General features: G+C 46.0%; 1 protein-coding gene across 4 annotated transcripts in view; it reads right to left on the bottom strand.

Annotated features, from left to right (window-relative positions):
- MSRA (methionine sulfoxide reductase A) overlaps nucleotides 1–18,998 on the bottom strand; it is a 295,027-nt gene that overhangs the window by 68,891 nt on the left and 207,138 nt on the right. For all 4 annotated transcript variants that reach the window (XM_075860869.1, XM_075860871.1, XM_075860870.1 and 1 more), the window contains one exon: nucleotides 3,989–4,095. In XM_075860869.1, the coding sequence (XP_075716984.1) occupies nucleotides 3,989–4,095 (107 nt within the window). The remainder of the gene's footprint in view (nucleotides 1–3,988; nucleotides 4,096–18,998) is intronic.

The raw sequence follows: 18,998 nt of genomic DNA, 5'->3' as shown, positions 1-18,998 counted from the left end.
ACTAATTAAAACAGCGCTCATTGTCTGTGCATTGTGCTGCCCGCACCCGTCTCTGGCGGAATGAAACCCTTACATGTGAGCACATTGGCCAGCACAGGGCTGCATACACACAACGGATTTCCCATATCGTGGCTGGCAGCTGACGAATATCCTGCTTGGAACTGGATTTGGAAACCTATAATTACACCGTACTTCTCCTACACGAACCGGACGCCAAATCCTGGTCAATTTATTGCAGCATTGGTTGTCGGGCTCCGGAATCTCATCGTCGTGAGAATTATGTTATTTTTTATTTTGCTTATTTCGGTGTTTTATTCTTTTTATCATTGGTTGTTACTTCTACCTTGTAACTCAGGATCAGTACAGGATAAGTAATGTAATGTAATGTACACAGTGACTCCACCAGCAGAATAGTGAGTGCAGCTCTGGAGTATAATACAGGATATAACTCAGGATCAGTACAGGATAAGTAATGTAATGTATGTACACAGTGACTCATCCAGCAGAATAGAGAGTGCAGCTCTGGAGTATAAAACAGGATGTAACTCCGGATCAGTACAGGCTAAGTAATGTAATGCATGTACACAGTGACTCCACTAGCAGAATAGTGACTGTAGCTCTGGAGTATAATACAGGATGTAACTCAGGATCAGTACAGGATAAGTAATGTAATGTATGTACACAGTGACTCCACCAGCAGAATAGTGAGTGCAGCTCTGGAGTATAATACAGGATGTAACTCAGGATCAGTACAGGATAAGTAATGTAATGTATGTACACAGTGACTCCACCAGCAGAATAGTGAGTGCAGCTCTGGAGTATAATACAGAATGTAACACAGGATCAGTACAGGATAAGTAATGTAATGTATGTACACAGTGACTCCACCAGCAGAATAGTGAGTGCAGCTCTGGAGTATAAAACAGGATGCAACTCCGGATCAGTACAGGCTAAGTAATGTAATGCATGTATACAGTGACTACACCAGCAGAATAGTGAGCGCAGCTCTGGAGTATAATACGGGCTATAATTCAGGATCGGTACAGGATAAGTAATGTAATTTATGTACACAGTGATTCCACCAGCAGAATAGTGAGTGCAGCTCTGGAGCATAATACAGGATGTCACGCAGGATCAGTACAGGATAAGTAATGTATGTACACTGACTCCAATAGCAGAATAGTGAGTACAGCTCTGGAGTATAATACAGGATGTCACTCAGGATGAGAACAGGATAAGTAATGTAATGTAATGTACACAGTGACTCCACCAGCAGAATAGTGAGTGCAGCTCTGGAGTATAATACAGGATGTAACTCAGGATTAGTACAGGATAAGTAATGTAATGTATGTACACAGTGACTCCACCAGCAGAATAGTGAGTGCAGCTCTAGAGTATAATACAGGATGTAACTCAGGATCAGTACAAGATAAGTAATGTATGTACACAGTGACTCCACCAGCAGAATAGTGAATGCAGCTCTGGAGTATAATACAGGATGTAACTCAGGATGAGAACAGGATAAGTAATGTAATGTAATGTACACAGTGACTCCACCAGCAGAATAGTGAGTGCAGCTCTGGAGTATAATACAGGATGTAACTCAGGATTAGTACAGGATAAGTAATGTAATGTATGTACACAGTGACTCCACCAGCAGAATAGTGAGTGCAGCTCTAGAGTATAATACAGGATGTAACTCAGGATCAGTACAAGATAAGTAATGTAATGTATGTACACAGTGACTGCACCAGCAGAATAGTGAGTGCAGCTCTGGAGTATAATACAGGATGTAACTCAGGATCAGTACAGGATAAGTAATGTAATGTATGTAGACAGTGACTCCACCAGCAGAATAGTGAGTGCAGCTCTGAAGTATAATACAGGATGCAACTCAGGATCAGTACAGGATAGGTAATGTATGTACACAGTGACTCACATTTCTATGTAAATTATATCTAAAAGGTGCTCTAAAGTGGATATAACCTTTAAACCGCTGACTCACTAAGACAACCCTTTTTAATAAAGCAGCAGGAGCAGCTTTCAACTGTTATCCCAAGAGACACTAAGCAACAATTATTGCATTGATATATGACAATGTCCGTTCACTTGATTGATTGATAGTATCACTGCCTATATGAACGATTAAAATTCGATTTTTATTATAGAAAACCTTACTAAAATTGGGCTAAATAGCCAAAAGTACTAAGAAGGCGTAAGCACGGTACACCAGACAGATGGAGGAGCGATTGAAGATACTGTTGTTAGCACCAAATGCTGCCAAGCAACAATTCCCCCTATCTGTATTATGATATAACACCTGGTCAATCCGTGCCACTAACACGTGTCCCTACGTGTTTCCGCACCGCTAGTATTCACGGTGCTTCATCAGGGGTCACACTGATGCGATTACAACACATCTATATTTGATTATATTATATGGCCGGGAGACACCTATTGCGTGTCTCAAATCATTCACCCGGCTCGTGTACGACACTAGTCAGCTGGTCGAACACGAGCCGAGTGAGATGCCGGACATATGTAGTACTGGCCCCTCCCTCCCTGGAGCGACGCGGCGGCCGGGCAGCCAATCCATGCGAGGCCGCGCACATGACGCGGCCTGGACAGGGCCGGCCCCCGGGCGCTCGCTGTCACTGCAGGGGGGAGGAACAAGAGCGTCCCTAGTAACCAGGGATCACCAGGCGGCTGTAACCCACTGGCCTGGGATATGCAGCTAGGAAGAGTATCCAAACAGGAACACAGCGATCGTAAGCCCACCAGTGGCATATTCGATCGCTGTGTGTGTCGTCCTGCAATAGGAGACACAGCAATCCCGAAATAAGTTGATAATGTGCACTCAATTGCCGTATTAATTTGCAGGAGGAAGGGGGGGGGGAGGGGGGGAAAAGGGGTTGTATTGCCATTCACTAGATATTAGAGGGACCGCTCAAAACCTGCTTAGCAACACAAGTCACCACAGAGGGATTAGTATGTTGAACTGACAATAGAGCGATTGATGCAAAACAGGGAATATTGACAAGGTGTAACAATATGTAACAATATGATAGTGAGTGCAGCTCTGGAGTATAAAACAGGATGCAACTCCGGATCAGTACAGGCTAAGTAATGTAATGCATGTACACAGTGACTCCACCAGCAGAATAGTGAGTGCAGCTCTGGAGTATAATACAGGATGTAACTCAGGATCAGTACAGGATAGGTAATGTATGTACACAGTGACTCACATTTCTATGTAAATTATATCTAATAGGTGCTCTAAAGTGGATACAACCTTTAAACCGCTGACTCACTAAGACAACCCTTTTTTATAAAGCAGCAGGAGCAGCTTTCAACTGTTATCCCAAGAGAAGCCCTGTCTGCCCAAACATTTCGTAGTTGAAGAGGAAATGTAGCATTTCATGACAGCCATTCAAATAAATGGTCTTCCATGTTATGTATTAATGGGTCAGGTCGGCTCTTTATTCTGGCTCATAAAGGTGGGTCCCGAGCAGGTTAACCCCCCATTTGACATCCACATGATCTAATAGGGCATATCAACAGGACCCCTTTAACATGTTTTCTATGATACAAATCCTAGTGTGAGTGAGATCGAAAGACTTGATTGTGAGCCCCATTGGTATAAAAGTGAACGCATTCATCGAGCAGAGTTTGGGAAAGGTTGGTCATAAGAAATGGGTTCAAAGTTGTCACTTTTTGTTATAGTTTTATACCCTTTAGCTTCTAAGAGATTGAACATAAGAGTGTAAAGTGGCGCACCTTCACAGACACATGGAGTTGGACCGTAGTACGAGGAGGTATATAACTAAATACTCCACATAGACGTACTTCATCCCGGAACCAGGCTCTATTTTGCTGCATATTCATATATGTTTGTAACCTCACTCCATATGTGACAAGAGGAATCCGATTCTTTGTCATTCGGGACGTCGGATTTAGATTTAGCCGTATGTGATCCAGTAAAACCTACCTTTTGGTAATCTTCTTTGGATTTCAGAGCAGCGTCCATCTGTTCCTTGGTATATGTATAGATTGCAGAACGGTACATGGTTCCTACATCGTTACCCTGACGCATTCCTGGTAGAGAAAAGACAAAAAGATACTACCGTCAACACGGGTCACTTTTACATATTTACAGCCATATTAGCAATGCTATATACAGGCAGATCTTTACAGACAACCTACATACAGTCTCATAGGACTATACAGACATCCTACATACAATATCACAGGACTATACAGACACCCTATATACACTATCACAGGACTATACAGACGTCCTACATACACTATCAGAGGACAATACAGACACCCCACATACACTATCACAGGACTATACAGACACTCTATATACACTATAACAGGTCTATAGAAACACCCTACAAACACTATCACAGGACTATACAGACACCCTATATACACTATCACAGGACTATACAGACACCCTACATACACTATCACAAAACTATACAGACACCGTACATACACTATCACAAAACTATACAGACACCGTACATACACTATCACAGGACTATACAGACACCCTACATACACTATCACAAAACTATACAGACACCGTACATACACTATCACAGGACTATACAGACACCGTACATACACTATCACAGGACTATAGAAATACCCTACATACACTATTACAGGACTATACAGACACCCTACATACAATATCACAGGACTATAAAGACACCCCACATACACTAATCACAGGACAATAAAGACACTCTACATACACTATCACAGGACTATACAGACACCGTACATACACTATCACAGGACTATAGAAACACCCTACATACACTATCAGAGGACTATATAAACACCCTACTGCATTCTATCAGAGGACTATACAGACACCCTACATGCACTATCACAGGACTATATGGACACTCTTCAAACACTATCAAAGTATTAAACGGACATTCTACATACTGTACACACTCACATGACTATACCGACACACAACTCTGTATACACTATGTCGTCTGTAAATGTATACATATACACACACATGCATTGTTCAGACCACTGACAGGTGAGGTGAATAACATTGATGATCTGGTTACAGTGGAGCTTGACAAGGGGGGGGGGGGGTATCTCAGGCAGCAAGTCAACAGTTCGTTTCTTGAAGTTGATGAGTTGGAAACAGGAAAAATGGGCAAGTGTAAGAATCTGAGCAACTTTGACAAGTTATGTCTAGACGACCAGGTCAAAGCATCTACATAATGTCAGGTCTTGTGGGGTGTTCCCAATATGTAGTGGTTAGTACCTACCAAAAGTGCTCCAAGGAAAGACAACCGGTGAACGAACTGGCAACAGGGTCATGGGCGGCCAGGGCTCATTGGTGCACGGGGGGAATGAAGGCTAGCCCGTCTGGTTCGATCCCCCAGAAGAAGTACTGTAGCCCAAATTACTGAAAACATTACTGCTGGCTATGATAGAAAGGTGTCAGAACACGCATAACATCTCAGCTTGCGGTGTATGGCGCCGCGTAGCTGCCGACCGGTCAGGGTACCCATGCTGACCCCTGACCACTGCTGAAAGTGCCTAGAGTGGGCACACGAGCATCAGAACTGGAGCATGGAGGACTGGAAGAAGGCATCTGGTCTGATGAATCACGTTTTCTTTTACATCATGTGGACGGCCGGGTGCGCGTGCGTCACTTAACTTGGAAAGAGATAGCACCAAGCTGCACATCAGTAGAAGACAAGCCAGTGGAGGCAGTGTGATGCTCTGGCAATGATCTGCTGGGAAATCCTGGGACCTGGCATTCATGTGGATGTTAGACCCCTTACAAAACTTTTTGAACCTTCCATCAGAGTTATACGTCGGGAGGACTTATTGTATAGACAGTTACATCAGGAGTTTCCCCAGGGCCGGGGACTCCTGATGCTATGACTGCGACCTTGGGAAAGTTCCAAACATCCCTGACCATATATGGAGAGTTACATCAGGAACTTCCACGGAGTCCCCGACAGACAATTCAGAGAAGTGGAGCCTTCTCCTCCCGACACTGCGACGATGCTCCCGGCCATCCTGTAGCGCTGCTGGCAGAAGGCCAATAGAACCGAATGGGTCCGTATTACGGTCCGCAACTTTTACGGTCATGTGCGAGGGGCCTAACTCTTTATAAAGCAAGGGCTTAGTTATGACCTTAAAAAGATTAAAAGGCTTTAACGCCTGCTAGTAATCACTGGTAAACCATGATTAATGAAGCCATGTCTCCCTGTTCACCCTGGTAGAAAGCAGGAAATTTAACCTCTTGTATCCTGGAGGCGTGGGAGGGGGTGTGCGGAGTGCTCTGGGACTGCAGATGGTAATAAATCATTAGCAGTATATAGAGTTTACTGCACAAAATGTAATGTTGTCTTTTTATTGTATTCCTCCTCAAGGACAACAAAAGCAATAACTTGTGTATGAATAATAATCATGTAAAAAAAGAGACAATTATAACATTCACTTTAAGGTGGATATAGCTGCATGTGGCTACACTTTATATTGTGGTGGATATAGCTGCATATGGCTGCACTCTATATTGGGGTGCATATGGCTGCACTCTATATTGGGATGGATATAGCTGCATATGGCTACACTCTATATTGGGATGGACATAGCTGCATATGGCTGCACTCTATATTGGGATGGATATAGCTGCATATGGCTACACTCTATATTGGGATGGATATAGCTGCATGTGGCTGCACTCTATATTGTGGTGGATATAGCTGCACGTGGCTGCACTCTATATTGTGGTGGATATAGCTGCACGTGGCTGCACGCTATATTGTGGTGGATATAGCTGCACGTGGCTGCACTCTATATTGTGGTGGATATAGCTGCACGTGGCTGCACTCTATATTGAGATGGATATAGCTGCATGTGGCTGCACTCTATATTGTGGTGGATATAGCTGCATGTGGCTGCACTCTATATTGTGGTGGATATAGCTGCATATGGCTGCACTCTATATTGTGGTGGATATAGCTGCATGTGGCTACACTCTATATTGGGATGGATATAGCTGCATGTGGCTGCACTCTATATTGTGGTGGATATAGCTGCATGTGGCTACACTCTATATTGGGATGGATATAGCTGCATGTGGCTGCACTGTATATTAGGATGGATATAGCTGCATATGGCTGCACTGTATATTGGGATGGATATAGCTGCATATGGCTACACTCTATATTGAGGTGGATATAGCTGCATGTGGCTACACTGTATATTGAGGTGGATATAGCTGCATGTGGCTGCACTCTATATTGTGGTGGATATAGCTGCATGTGGCTTCACTCTATATTGGGATGGATATAGCTGCATATGGCTGCACTCTACATTGTGGTGGATATAGCTGCATGTGGCTGCACTCTATATTGTGGTGGATATAGCTGCATATGGCTGCACTCTATATTGTGATGGATATAGCTGCATGTGGCTACACTCTATATTGGGATGGATATAGCTGCATGTGGCTGCACTCTATATTGTGGTGGATATAGCTGCATGTGGCTACACTATATTGGGATGGATATAGCTGCATGTGGCTGCACTGTATATTGGGATGGATATAGCTGCATATGGCTGCACTCTACATTGTGGTGGATATAGCTGCATGTGGCTGCACTCTACATTGTGGTGGATATAGCTGCATGTGGCTGCACTCTATATTGTGGTGGATATAGCTGCATGTGGCTGCACTCTATATTGTGGTGGATATAGCTGCATGTGGCTGCACTCTATATTGTGGTGGATATAGCTGCATGTGGCTGCACTCTATATTGTGGTGGATATAGCTGCATATGGCTGCACTCTATATTGTGGTGGATATAGCTGCATGTGGCTACACTCTATATTGGGATGGATATAGCTGCATGTGGCTGCACTCTATATTGTGGTGGATATAGCTGCATGTGGCTACACTCTATATTGGGATGGATATAGCTGCATATGGCTGCACTGTATATTGGGATGGATATAGCTGCATATGGCTACACTCTATATTGGGATGGCTATAGCTGCATGTGGCTGCACTCTATATTGAGGTGGATATAGCTGCATGTGGCTACACTGTATATTGAGGTGGATATAGCTGCATGTGGCTGCACTCTATATTGTGGTGGATATAGCTGCATGTGGCTTCACTCTATATTGGGATGGATATAGCTGCATATGGCTGCACTCTACATTGTGGTGGATATAGCTGCATGTGGCTGCACTCTATATTGGGGTGCATATGGCTGCACGCTATATTGTGGTGGATATAGCTGCATATGGCTACACTCTATATTGGGATGGATATAGCTGCATGTGGCTGCACTCTATATTGGGATGGATATAGCTGCATGTGGCTACACTCTACATTATGGTGGATATAGCTGCATGTGGCTACACTCTATATTGGGGTGCATATGGCTGCACTCTATATTGTGGTGGATATAGCTCCATATGGCTACACTCTATATTGGGATGGAAATAGCTGCATGTGGCTGCACTCTATATTGGGATGGATATAGCTGCATGTGGCTGCACTCTATATTGGGATGGATATAGCTGCATGTGGCTGCACTCTATATTGTGGTGGATATAGCTGCATGTGGCTGCACTCTATATTGTGACGCTATATTGTGGTGGATATAGCTGCATGTGGCTGCAATCTATATTGGGATGGATATAGCTGCATATGGCTGCACTCTACATTGTGGTGGATATAGTTGCATGTGGCTGCACTCTATATTGGGATGGATATAGCTGCACTGTATATTGGGATGGATATAGCTGCACTGTATATTGGGATGGATATAGCTGCATATGGCTACACACTATATTGGGATGGATATAGCTGCATATAGCTGCACTCTATATTGTGGTGGATATAGCTGCATGTGGCTGCACTGTATATTGGGATGGATATAGCTGCATGTGTCTGCACTCTATATTGTGGTGGATCTAGCTGCATGTGGCTGCACTCTATATTGTGGTGGATATAGCTGCATGTGGCTGCACTCTATATTGTGGTGGATATAGCTGCATGTGGCTGCACTCTATATTGTGGTGGATATAGTTGCATGTGGCTGCACTCTATATTGGGATGGATATAGCTGCATATGGCTGCAATCTACATTGTGGTGGATATAGCTGCATGTCGCTGCACTCTATATTGGGATGGATATAGCTGCATATGGCTGCAATCTACATTGTGGTGGATATAGCTGCATGTCGCTGCACTCTATATTGTGACGCTATATTGTGGTGGATATAGCTGCATGTGGCTGCAATCTATATTGGGATGGATATAGCTGCATATGGCTGCACTCTACATTGTGGTGGATATAGTTGCATGTGGCTGCACTCTATATTGGGGTGAATATAGCTGCATGTGGCTACACTCTATATTGGGGTGCATATGGCTGCACTCTATATTGTGGTGTATATAGCTGCATGTGGCTACACTCTATATTGGGGTGCATATGGCTGCACTCTATATTGGGATGGATATAGCTGCATGTGGCTACACTCTATATTGGGATGGATATAGCTCCATATGGCTGCACTCTATATTGGGATGGACATAGCTGCATATGGCTGCACTCTACATTGTGGTGGATATAGCTGCATGTGGCTACACTCTATATTGGGATGGATATAGCTGCATGTGGCTAAACTCTATATTGGGATGGATATAGCTGCATATGGCTGCACTCTACATTGTGGTGGATATAGCTGCATGTGGCTACACTCTACATTATGGTGGATATAGCTGCATGTGGCTACACTCTATATTGGGGTGCATATGGCTGCACTCTATATTGTGGTGGATATAGCTGCATATGGCTACACTCTATATTGGGATGGAAATAGCTTCATGTGGCTGCACTTTATATTGAGGTGGATATAGCTGCATGTGGCTACACTCTATATTGAGGTGGATATAGCTGCATGTGGCTGCACTCTATATTGGGATGGATATAGCTCCATGTGGCTGCACGCTATATCGAGGTGAATATAGCTGCATGTGGCTACACTCTATGTTGGGATGGATATAGCTGCATGTGGCTGCACTCTATATTGTGGTGGATATAGCTGCATATGGCTGCACTTTATATTGGGATGGATATAGCTCCATATGGCTGCACTCTATATTGTGGTGGATATAGGTGCATGTGGCTACACTCTATATTGGGATGGATATAGCTCCATATGGCTGCACTCTATATTGGGATGGATATAGCTGCATGTGGCTGCACTGTATATTGTTCTGTATATAGCGGCATATGTCTATACTCTATATTGGGATGGACATAGCTGCATATGGCTGCACTCTACATTGTGGAGGAAATAGCTGCATGTGGCTGCACTCTATATTGGGATGGATATAGCTCCATGTGGCTGCACTGTATATTGAGGTGGATATAGCTGCATGTGGCTACACTTTATATTGGGATGGATATAGCTGCATGTGGCTACACTCTATATTGGGATGGATATAGCTGCATATGGCTGCACTCTACATTGTGGTGGATATAGCTGCATGTGGCTACACTCTACATTATGGTGGATATAGCTGCATGTGGCTACACTCTATATTGGGGTGCATATGGCTGCACTCTATATTGTGGTGGATATAGCTGCATGTGGCTGCACTGTATATTGTTGTGTATATAGCTGCATATGGCTACACTCTATATTGGGATGGATATAGCTGCATGTTGCTGCACTGTATATTGGGATGGAAATAGCTGCATGTGGCTACACTTTATATTGAGGTGGATATAGCTGCATATGGCTACACTCTATATTGAGGTGGATATAGATGCATGTGGCTGCACTCTATATTGGGATGGATATAGCTCCATGTGGCTGCACGCTATATTGAGGTGGATATAGCTGCATGTGGCTACACTCTATGTTGGGATGGATATAGCTGCATGTGGCTGCACTGTATATTGAGGTGGATATAGCTGCATGTGGCTGCACTCTATATTGGGATGGATATAGCTGCATGTGGCTGCACTCTATATTGTGGTGGATATAGCTGCATGTGGCTACACTCTATATTGGGATGGACATAGCTGCATATGGCTGCACTCTATATTGTGGTGGATATAGCTGCATATGGCTGCACTCTATATTGTGGTGGATATAGCTGCATGTGGCTGCACACTATATTGGGATGGATATAGCTGCATGTGGCTGCACACTATATTGTGGTGGATATAGCTGCATGTGGCTACACTCTATATTGGGATGGATATAGCTGCATGTGGCTACACTCTATGTTGGGATGGATATAGCTGCATATGGCTGCACTTTATATTGGGATGGATATAGCTCCATATGGCTGCACTCTATATTGTGGTGGATATAGGTGCATGTGGCTACACTCTATATTGGGATGGATATAGCTCCATATGGCTGCACTCTATATTGGGATGGATATAGCTGCATGTGGCTGCACTGTATATTGTTCTGTATATAGCGGCATATGTCTATACTCTATATTGGGATGGACATAGCTGCATATGGCTGCACTCTACATTGTGGTGGAAATAGCTGCATGTGGCTGCACTCTATATTGGGATGGATATAGCTCCATGTGGCTGCACTGTATATTGAGGTGGATATAGCTGCATGTGGCTACACTTTATATTGGGATGGATATAGCTGCATGTGGCTACACTCTATATTGGGATGGATATAGCTGCATATGGCTGCACTCTACATTGTGGTGGATATAGCTGCATGTGGCTACACTCTACATTATGGTGGATATAGCTGCATGTGGCTACACTCTATATTGGGGTGCATATGGCTGCACTCTATATTGTGGTGGATATAGCTGCATGTGGCTGCACTGTATATTGTTGTGTATATAGCTGCATATGGCTACACTCTATATTGGGATGGATATAGATGCATGTTGCTGCACTGTATATTGGGATGGAAATAGCTGCATGTGGCTGCACTTTATATTGAGGTGGATATAGCTGCATATGGCTACACTCTATATTGAGGTGGATATAGCTGCATGTGGCTGCACTCTATATTGGGATGGATATAGCTCCATGTGGCTGCACGCTATATTGAGGTGGATATAGCTGCATGTGGCTACACTCTATGTTGGGATGGATATAGCTGCATGTGGCTGCACTCTATATTGTGGTGTATATAGCTGCATATGGCTGCACTCTATATTGGGATGGATATAGCTCCATGTGGCTGCACGCTATATTGAGGTGGATATAGCTGCATGTGGCTACACTCTATGTTGGGATGGATATAGCTGCATGTGGCTGCACTCTATATTGGGATGGATATAGCTGCATGTGGCTGCACTGTATATTGAGGTGGATATAGCTGCATGTGGCTGCACTCTATATTGGGATGGATATAGCTGCATGTGGCTGCACTCTATATTGTGGTGGATATAGCTGCATGTGGCTACACTCTATATTGGGATGGACATAGCTGCATATGGCTGCACTCTATATTGTGGTGGATATAGCTGCATATGGCTGCACTCTATATTGTGGTGGATATAGCTGCATGTGGCTGCACACTATATTGGGATGGATATAGCTGCATGTGGCTGCACACTATATTGTGGTGGATATAGCTGCATGTGGCTACACTCTATATTGGGATGGATATAGCTGCATGTGGCTGCACTCTATATTGGGATGGATATAGGTGCATGTGGCTACACTCTATGTTGGGATGGATATAGCTGCATGTGGCTACACTCTATGTTGGGATGGATATAGCTGCATGTGGCTACACTCTATGTTGGGATGGATATAGCTGCATGTGGCTACACTCTATATTGGGATGGATATAGGTGCATGTGGCTACACTCTATGTTGGGATGGATATAGCTGCATGTGGCTACACTCTATATTGGGATGGATATAGCTGCATGTGGCTGCACTCTATATTGGGGTGCACATAGCTGCATGTGGCCGCACTATATTGGGGTGCACATAGCTGCATGTGGCCGCACTCTATATTGGGGTGCATATAGCTGCATGTGGCCGCACTCAATATTGGGGTGCATATAGCTGCAAGCGTCTGTAGTCTATATTGGGGTGCACATAGCTGCATGTGGCCGCACTATATTGGGGTGCACATAGCTGCATGTGGCCGCACTCTATATTGGGGTGCATATAGCTGCATGTGGCCGCACTCTATATTGGGGTGCATATAGCTGCAAGCGTCTGTAGTCTACATTGGGGTGCATATAGCTGCACTCTATATTGTTGTGAATTTAGTGGCATGAGGCACGGGACTCTATATTGGGGTGGATATATATAGTGGCTAGTATTGCTTGACTTGAGGGGCAGATATGAGGAATATGATGGACTCTATATGGGGGGCATATGTCTGAACATGTAACTGCCCTCTATATGGGTGAATATATGGCTATCACTCTTAGTGGGGCAAGAAAAGCACGTCAATCAGGCAGGGCGCTAGAATTCTCCCAGCATGCCCCATCCCTTATGTTCTAATTACTATAATGGAGAGTGATGGCAAATGTGAGACCACCGGTCCACTGTCCACATAAAGACAGGGGACATTGAAAGTAATGTGTGCCGAGTCAAGGGCCGTATCTGGGACCCTCATAATGAGGTGAAGATATGAAGCAAGACGACGTGCTGGACCGCAGGAATATGAGCCGCAAAACTGAAATCTACAACAGGTGAAATCCCACTTATTTTATTATAAGAGCCTCGATGAAATCACCAAAGGGCATCCACGGCGAGCCAAACCCAGCCAATTATCCATCAGCTTATTACATGTAACAGATGGCGCGGGCGGGATTTCTGCCTGCGGTGAATTGGAGTTTGTAGACCAAAAAAAATTCTAGTAATGAAAATCCATGAGAGCCCAAACCCATAAATCGGTAGTATTTAGCGGGAATTAAAATCGGCTTAGAGGGCGGATATAGTCGGTGATTATCTATCAATATGACAAGGCTAAGACGAGAGGATACAATTGTATCACTGCAGGCGATACATCAGCACAAGTCTCTGGTAGTTTGCTACAATGTATCAGTCTGCAGTCCAGGCTTTTTAGCTCACAGAGCATTGCCTAGACTGGAAATGAGAGCAGGACTAGCTATGTAGGCAGGGGTTTGCTGCCTCTGAAAGTAAACAAGATTGTTCTCATTCACTGACAGCAAGCAAATATCTTAAAAATGGTGAGGAATTGAACCACAAAGTATATTAGAAAGTTGTAGAACTTTTCATTTATACGGTGATTAAACTTTATTTACATAAAACCGGAGTTTCTCTTTAACCCCTTTCTGCCCTGTGACGTACATTTACGGCACTTGCATTTGGGCCTTACCATCACGGGGATGGTACGAGTTCAGGAGCTGAGCCTGCGCTGTCACCAGTGGGTATCTAATGTAACATACAGCGGACACCCTGCTGCAGCCACCAGGATCGGAGCTAACCCGGATCCCTGGACATTTAACCCCTTAGATGCTGCAGTTAAAAGCCAACGGAGCAGATGGAGGTTTCATGGCAGCTGGGGACCTAATCGTTGTTCCAGGGGCGTAACTAGGAAACACTGGGCCCCATAACAAACTTGTGACTGGGCCCCGCACCTCTCCCCTGGGTGATACACACAGCCCCCCCCTGTAGACAGTGCTATACAGCCCCCCCTGTAGACAGTACTATACAGCCCCCCCCCTGTAGACAGTGCTATACAGCCCCCCCCTGTAGACAGTGCTATACAGCCCCCCCCTGTAGACAGTGCAATACAGCCCCCCCCTGTAGACAGTGCTATACAGCCCCCCCTGTAGACAGTGCAATACAGCCCCCCCCCCTGTAGACAGTGCTATACAGCCCCCCTGTAGACAGTGCAATACAGCCCCCCCTGTAGACAGTGCTATACAGCCCCCCCTGTAGACAGTGCTATACAGCCCCCCCTGTAGACAGTGCTATACAGCCCCCCCTGTAGACAGTGCTATACAGCCCCCCCTGTAGACAGTGCTATACAGCCCCCCCTGTAGACAGTGCTATACAGCCCCCCCTGTAGACAGTGCTGTACAGCCCCCCCCTGTAGACAGTGCTATACAGCCCCCCCCCTGTAGACAGTGCTATACAGCCCCCCCCCTGTAGACAGTGCTATACAGCCCCCCCTGTAGACAGTACTATACAGCCCCCCCTGTAGACAGTGCAATACAGCCCCCCCCTGTAGACAGTGCTATACAGCCCCCCCCCCTGTAGACAGTGCTATACAGCCCCCCCCCCCTGTAGACAGTGCTATACAGCCCCCCCCCCTGTAGACAGTGCTGTACAGCCCCCCCTGTAGACAGTGCTATACAGCCCCCCCTGTAGACAGTGCTATACAGCCCCCCCTGTAGACAGTGCTGTACGGCCCTCCCTGTAGACAGTGCTATACAGCCCCCCCTGTAGACAGTGCTATACAGCCCCCCCTGTAGACAGTGCTGTACAGCCCCCCCTGTAGACAGTGCTATACAGCCCCCCCTGTAGACAGTGCTATACAGCCCCCCCCTGTAGACAGTGCTATACAGCCCCCCCTGTAGACAGTGCTATACAGCCCCCCCCTGTAGACAGTGCTATACAGCCCCCCCCTGTAGACAGTGCTATACAGCCCCCCCCTGTAGACAGTGCTATACAGCCCCCCCTGTAGACAGTGCTATACAGCCCCCCCTGTAGACAGTGCTATACAGCCCCCCCTGTAGACAGTGCTATACAGCCCCCCCCTGTAGACAGTGCTATACAGCCCCCCCTGTAGACAGTGCTATACAGCCCCCCCTGTAGACAGTGCTGTACAGCCCCCCCTGTAGACAGTGCTGTACAGCCCCCCCTGTAGACAGTGCTATACAGCCCCCCCTGTAGACAGTGCTATACAGCCCCCCCCTGTAGACAGTGCTATACAGCCCCCCCTGTAGACAGTGCTATACAGCCCCCCCCTGTAGACAGTGCTGTACAGCCCCCCCTGTAGACAGTGCTGTACAGCCCCCCCTGTAGACAGTGCTATACAGCCCCCCCTGTAGACAGTGCTATACAGCGCCCCCTGTAGACAGTGCAATACAGCCCCCCCTGTAGACAGTGCTATACAGCCCCCCCTGTAGACAGTGCTATACAGCCCCCCCTGTAGACAGTGCTATACAGCCCCCCCTGTAGACAGTGCTATACAGCCCCCCCTGTAGACAGTGCTATACAGCCCCCCCTGTAGACAGTGCTATACAGCCCCCCCTGTAGACAGTGCTGTACAGCCCCCCCCTGTAGACAGTGCTATACAGCCCCCCCCTGTAGACAGTGCTATACAGCCCCCCCTGTAGACAGTACTATACAGCCCCCCCTGTAGACAGTGCAATACAGCCCCCCCCCTGTAGACAGTGCTATACAGCCCCCCCCCCCTGTAGACAGTGCTGTACAGCCCCCCCTGTAGACAGTGCTGTACAGCCCCCCCTGTAGACAGTGCTATACAGCCCCCCCTGTAGACAGTGCTGTACGGCCCTCCCTGTAGACAGTGCTATACAGCCCCCCCTGTAGACAGTGCTGTACAGCCCCCCCTGTAGACAGTGCTATACAGCCCCCCCTGTAGACAGTGCTATACAGCCCCCCCTGTAGACAGTGCTATACAGCCCCCCCTGTAGACAGTGCTATACAGCCCCCCCCTGTAGACAGTGCTATACAGCCCCCCCCTGTAGACAGTGCTATACAGCCCCCCCTGTAGACAGTGCTATACAGCCCCCCCTGTAGACAGTGCTATACAGCCCCCCCTGTAGACAGTGCTATACAGCCCCCCCCTGTAGACAGTGCTATACAGCCCCCCCTGTAGACAGTGCTATACAGCCCCACCCTGTAGACAGTGCTGTACAGCCCCCCCTGTAGACAGTGCTGTACAGCCCCCCCTGTAGACAGTGCTATACAGCCCCCCCTGTAGACAGTGCTATACAGCCCCCCCCTGTAGACAGTGCTATACAGCCCCCCCTGTAGACAGTGCTATACAGCCCCCCCCTGTAGACAGTGCTGTACAGCCCCCCCTGTAGACAGTGCTGTACAGCCCCCCCTGTAGACAGTGCTATACAGCCCCCCCTGTAGACAGTGCTATGCAGCATCCTAAGGACGCAGATACTATTAAATGAGGCGTCGCTACCGCTGTAGCGGCCATAGCGGCTGCTAGCTGAGCCACCAGCATGGGCCCCGTAGCAGCCGCTATGGCTGCTACAGCAGTAGTTACTCCACTGGTTTGTTCTCCTACAAGGTCCTGATAGGCATAATACACTTCAAGTAGAGAAGCATTGCAGTGTATTATAGAAGAGAACAAACGATCAAATGGCCAAGTCCCATAGTGGTGTTAGAAAATACAAAATGCCTAAAAGTGCTAAAAATAAAAAATTATAATAAAATAAAACATTCGTAATGACCTGAACTATAAAATGACCAAGTTACTTGCAGAAGCACCGTAAAAAACAAAAAGCTAAAAAACAATGGCAGAATTGTTTTTGTTCAAACTGCCACCCCAAAAAACAAAATAAAAAAAAGTGATCAAAAAGTCATATGTACCCCAAAATACAAATAAACTTCAAGTTACCAATAAAAATTACAAGTTGTTCGGGAATAAACAATCCCTCACACAGCTCCGTCAACGAAAAACAAACAAACAGTTAGGCTGATTTGAGACGGGGTGGATACGCTGCATAAAAGCATGCAGCGTATCCGCCCTGTGCGCCGCAGGGAATTTCGGGAGAAAAAAACGCACCAAACTGTGGTGCAGTTTTTCGCCCAGAATGTCTGCTGCGGAAAACTGCTGTTTCATCCCATGTGACCGCTGCTACAGCCTGTGATTGGCTACAGCAGTCACATGGGATGAAAGATCATCCCTGGAGGCCGGCCTGGAGGAAGAGACACAGACTCCTGGGTAAGTATAAGATTTTGAACATTTTTTTTGTTGTTGCGTTTTTGCGGCTGAATCGGTGCGAACCTGCCGCAAAAAACACAACAACTGCTATTTGTTGCGGGTTTTACCTCCCCATTGAATTCAAAGGGGAAAACCCGCAACAAATAAGCAGCGATTACGCAAATACAATTGACACGTTGCGGAATAAAATTCCGCACCGCAGGTTTAATTTCTGAACGTTGTTTACACTCAGCATTTAGGCAGCGTGTGGAGATTTGTTTTAGCTCATCCACTTTGCTGCTACTGTATTTTGCTGCAGATTTTCTTCAACGAGTTCCGTAGCGGAAAATCTGCAGTATTTACGCAACGTGTGAACTGTCCCTTATAGGCCTTTTTCTAACCAACCCCCCCAAAAAAAGGCCCCCAAAATGGTGCCATTAAAAATACAACCCTTCTCAGCTTGGGATAGACAGCTTAGGTACCGGACATAGGAGTAAATATAGTATTGGGATGGAGAAAAGTGAGGCGAACCATCCGCAATAAAGTCTGGAGAGACACCCATTTTAGAAAAATACAGAGGGCAATATTTGCCCTCAAAGAGGACCTATCGCCTCTCCTGACATGTCTATCTTAGTAAATACTTATATTCCCCATGAATAATCAATTCTGGAGCAGCTTTTCTTAGAACTCTGTATTGTGCCGTTCCTCTATTACTCCTCCTAGTAATTTATGAATAAATTGACAACTGGGTGTTACCATTCTTCTTGTCAAAGGGGCGTGACCCAGCATAGTCTCACTCTGACAGCACTGATTGGACAGTGTCAGTCTGGGTAGGGACACCCCCCCCCCCAACGGATAACACCCAGCTGTCAATTTATTCATCAAGAGGAATAACAGAGGAACAGCACAGCGTAGAGTTCTAAGAAAAGCTGCTCCAGAACTGATATTTTATGGGGAATACAATTATTTATTGGAAACTTAGCGAACGGAGACAAACGGAAAGCAACTGAAACAAAAAAATTACCATCGAAATCAACGGTAATTCTAACGGAACCGTTGCTTTCCGTTTAACGTTTCGATCC

This window comes from Rhinoderma darwinii, chromosome 4 (assembly GCF_050947455.1).
Source record: "Rhinoderma darwinii isolate aRhiDar2 chromosome 4, aRhiDar2.hap1, whole genome shotgun sequence".
NCBI classification, from domain to species: Eukaryota; Metazoa; Chordata; class Amphibia; order Anura; family Rhinodermatidae; genus Rhinoderma; species Rhinoderma darwinii.
Note: the sequence above shows the minus strand (reverse complement) of the source record. Positions and strands in the feature narration are given on the sequence as shown.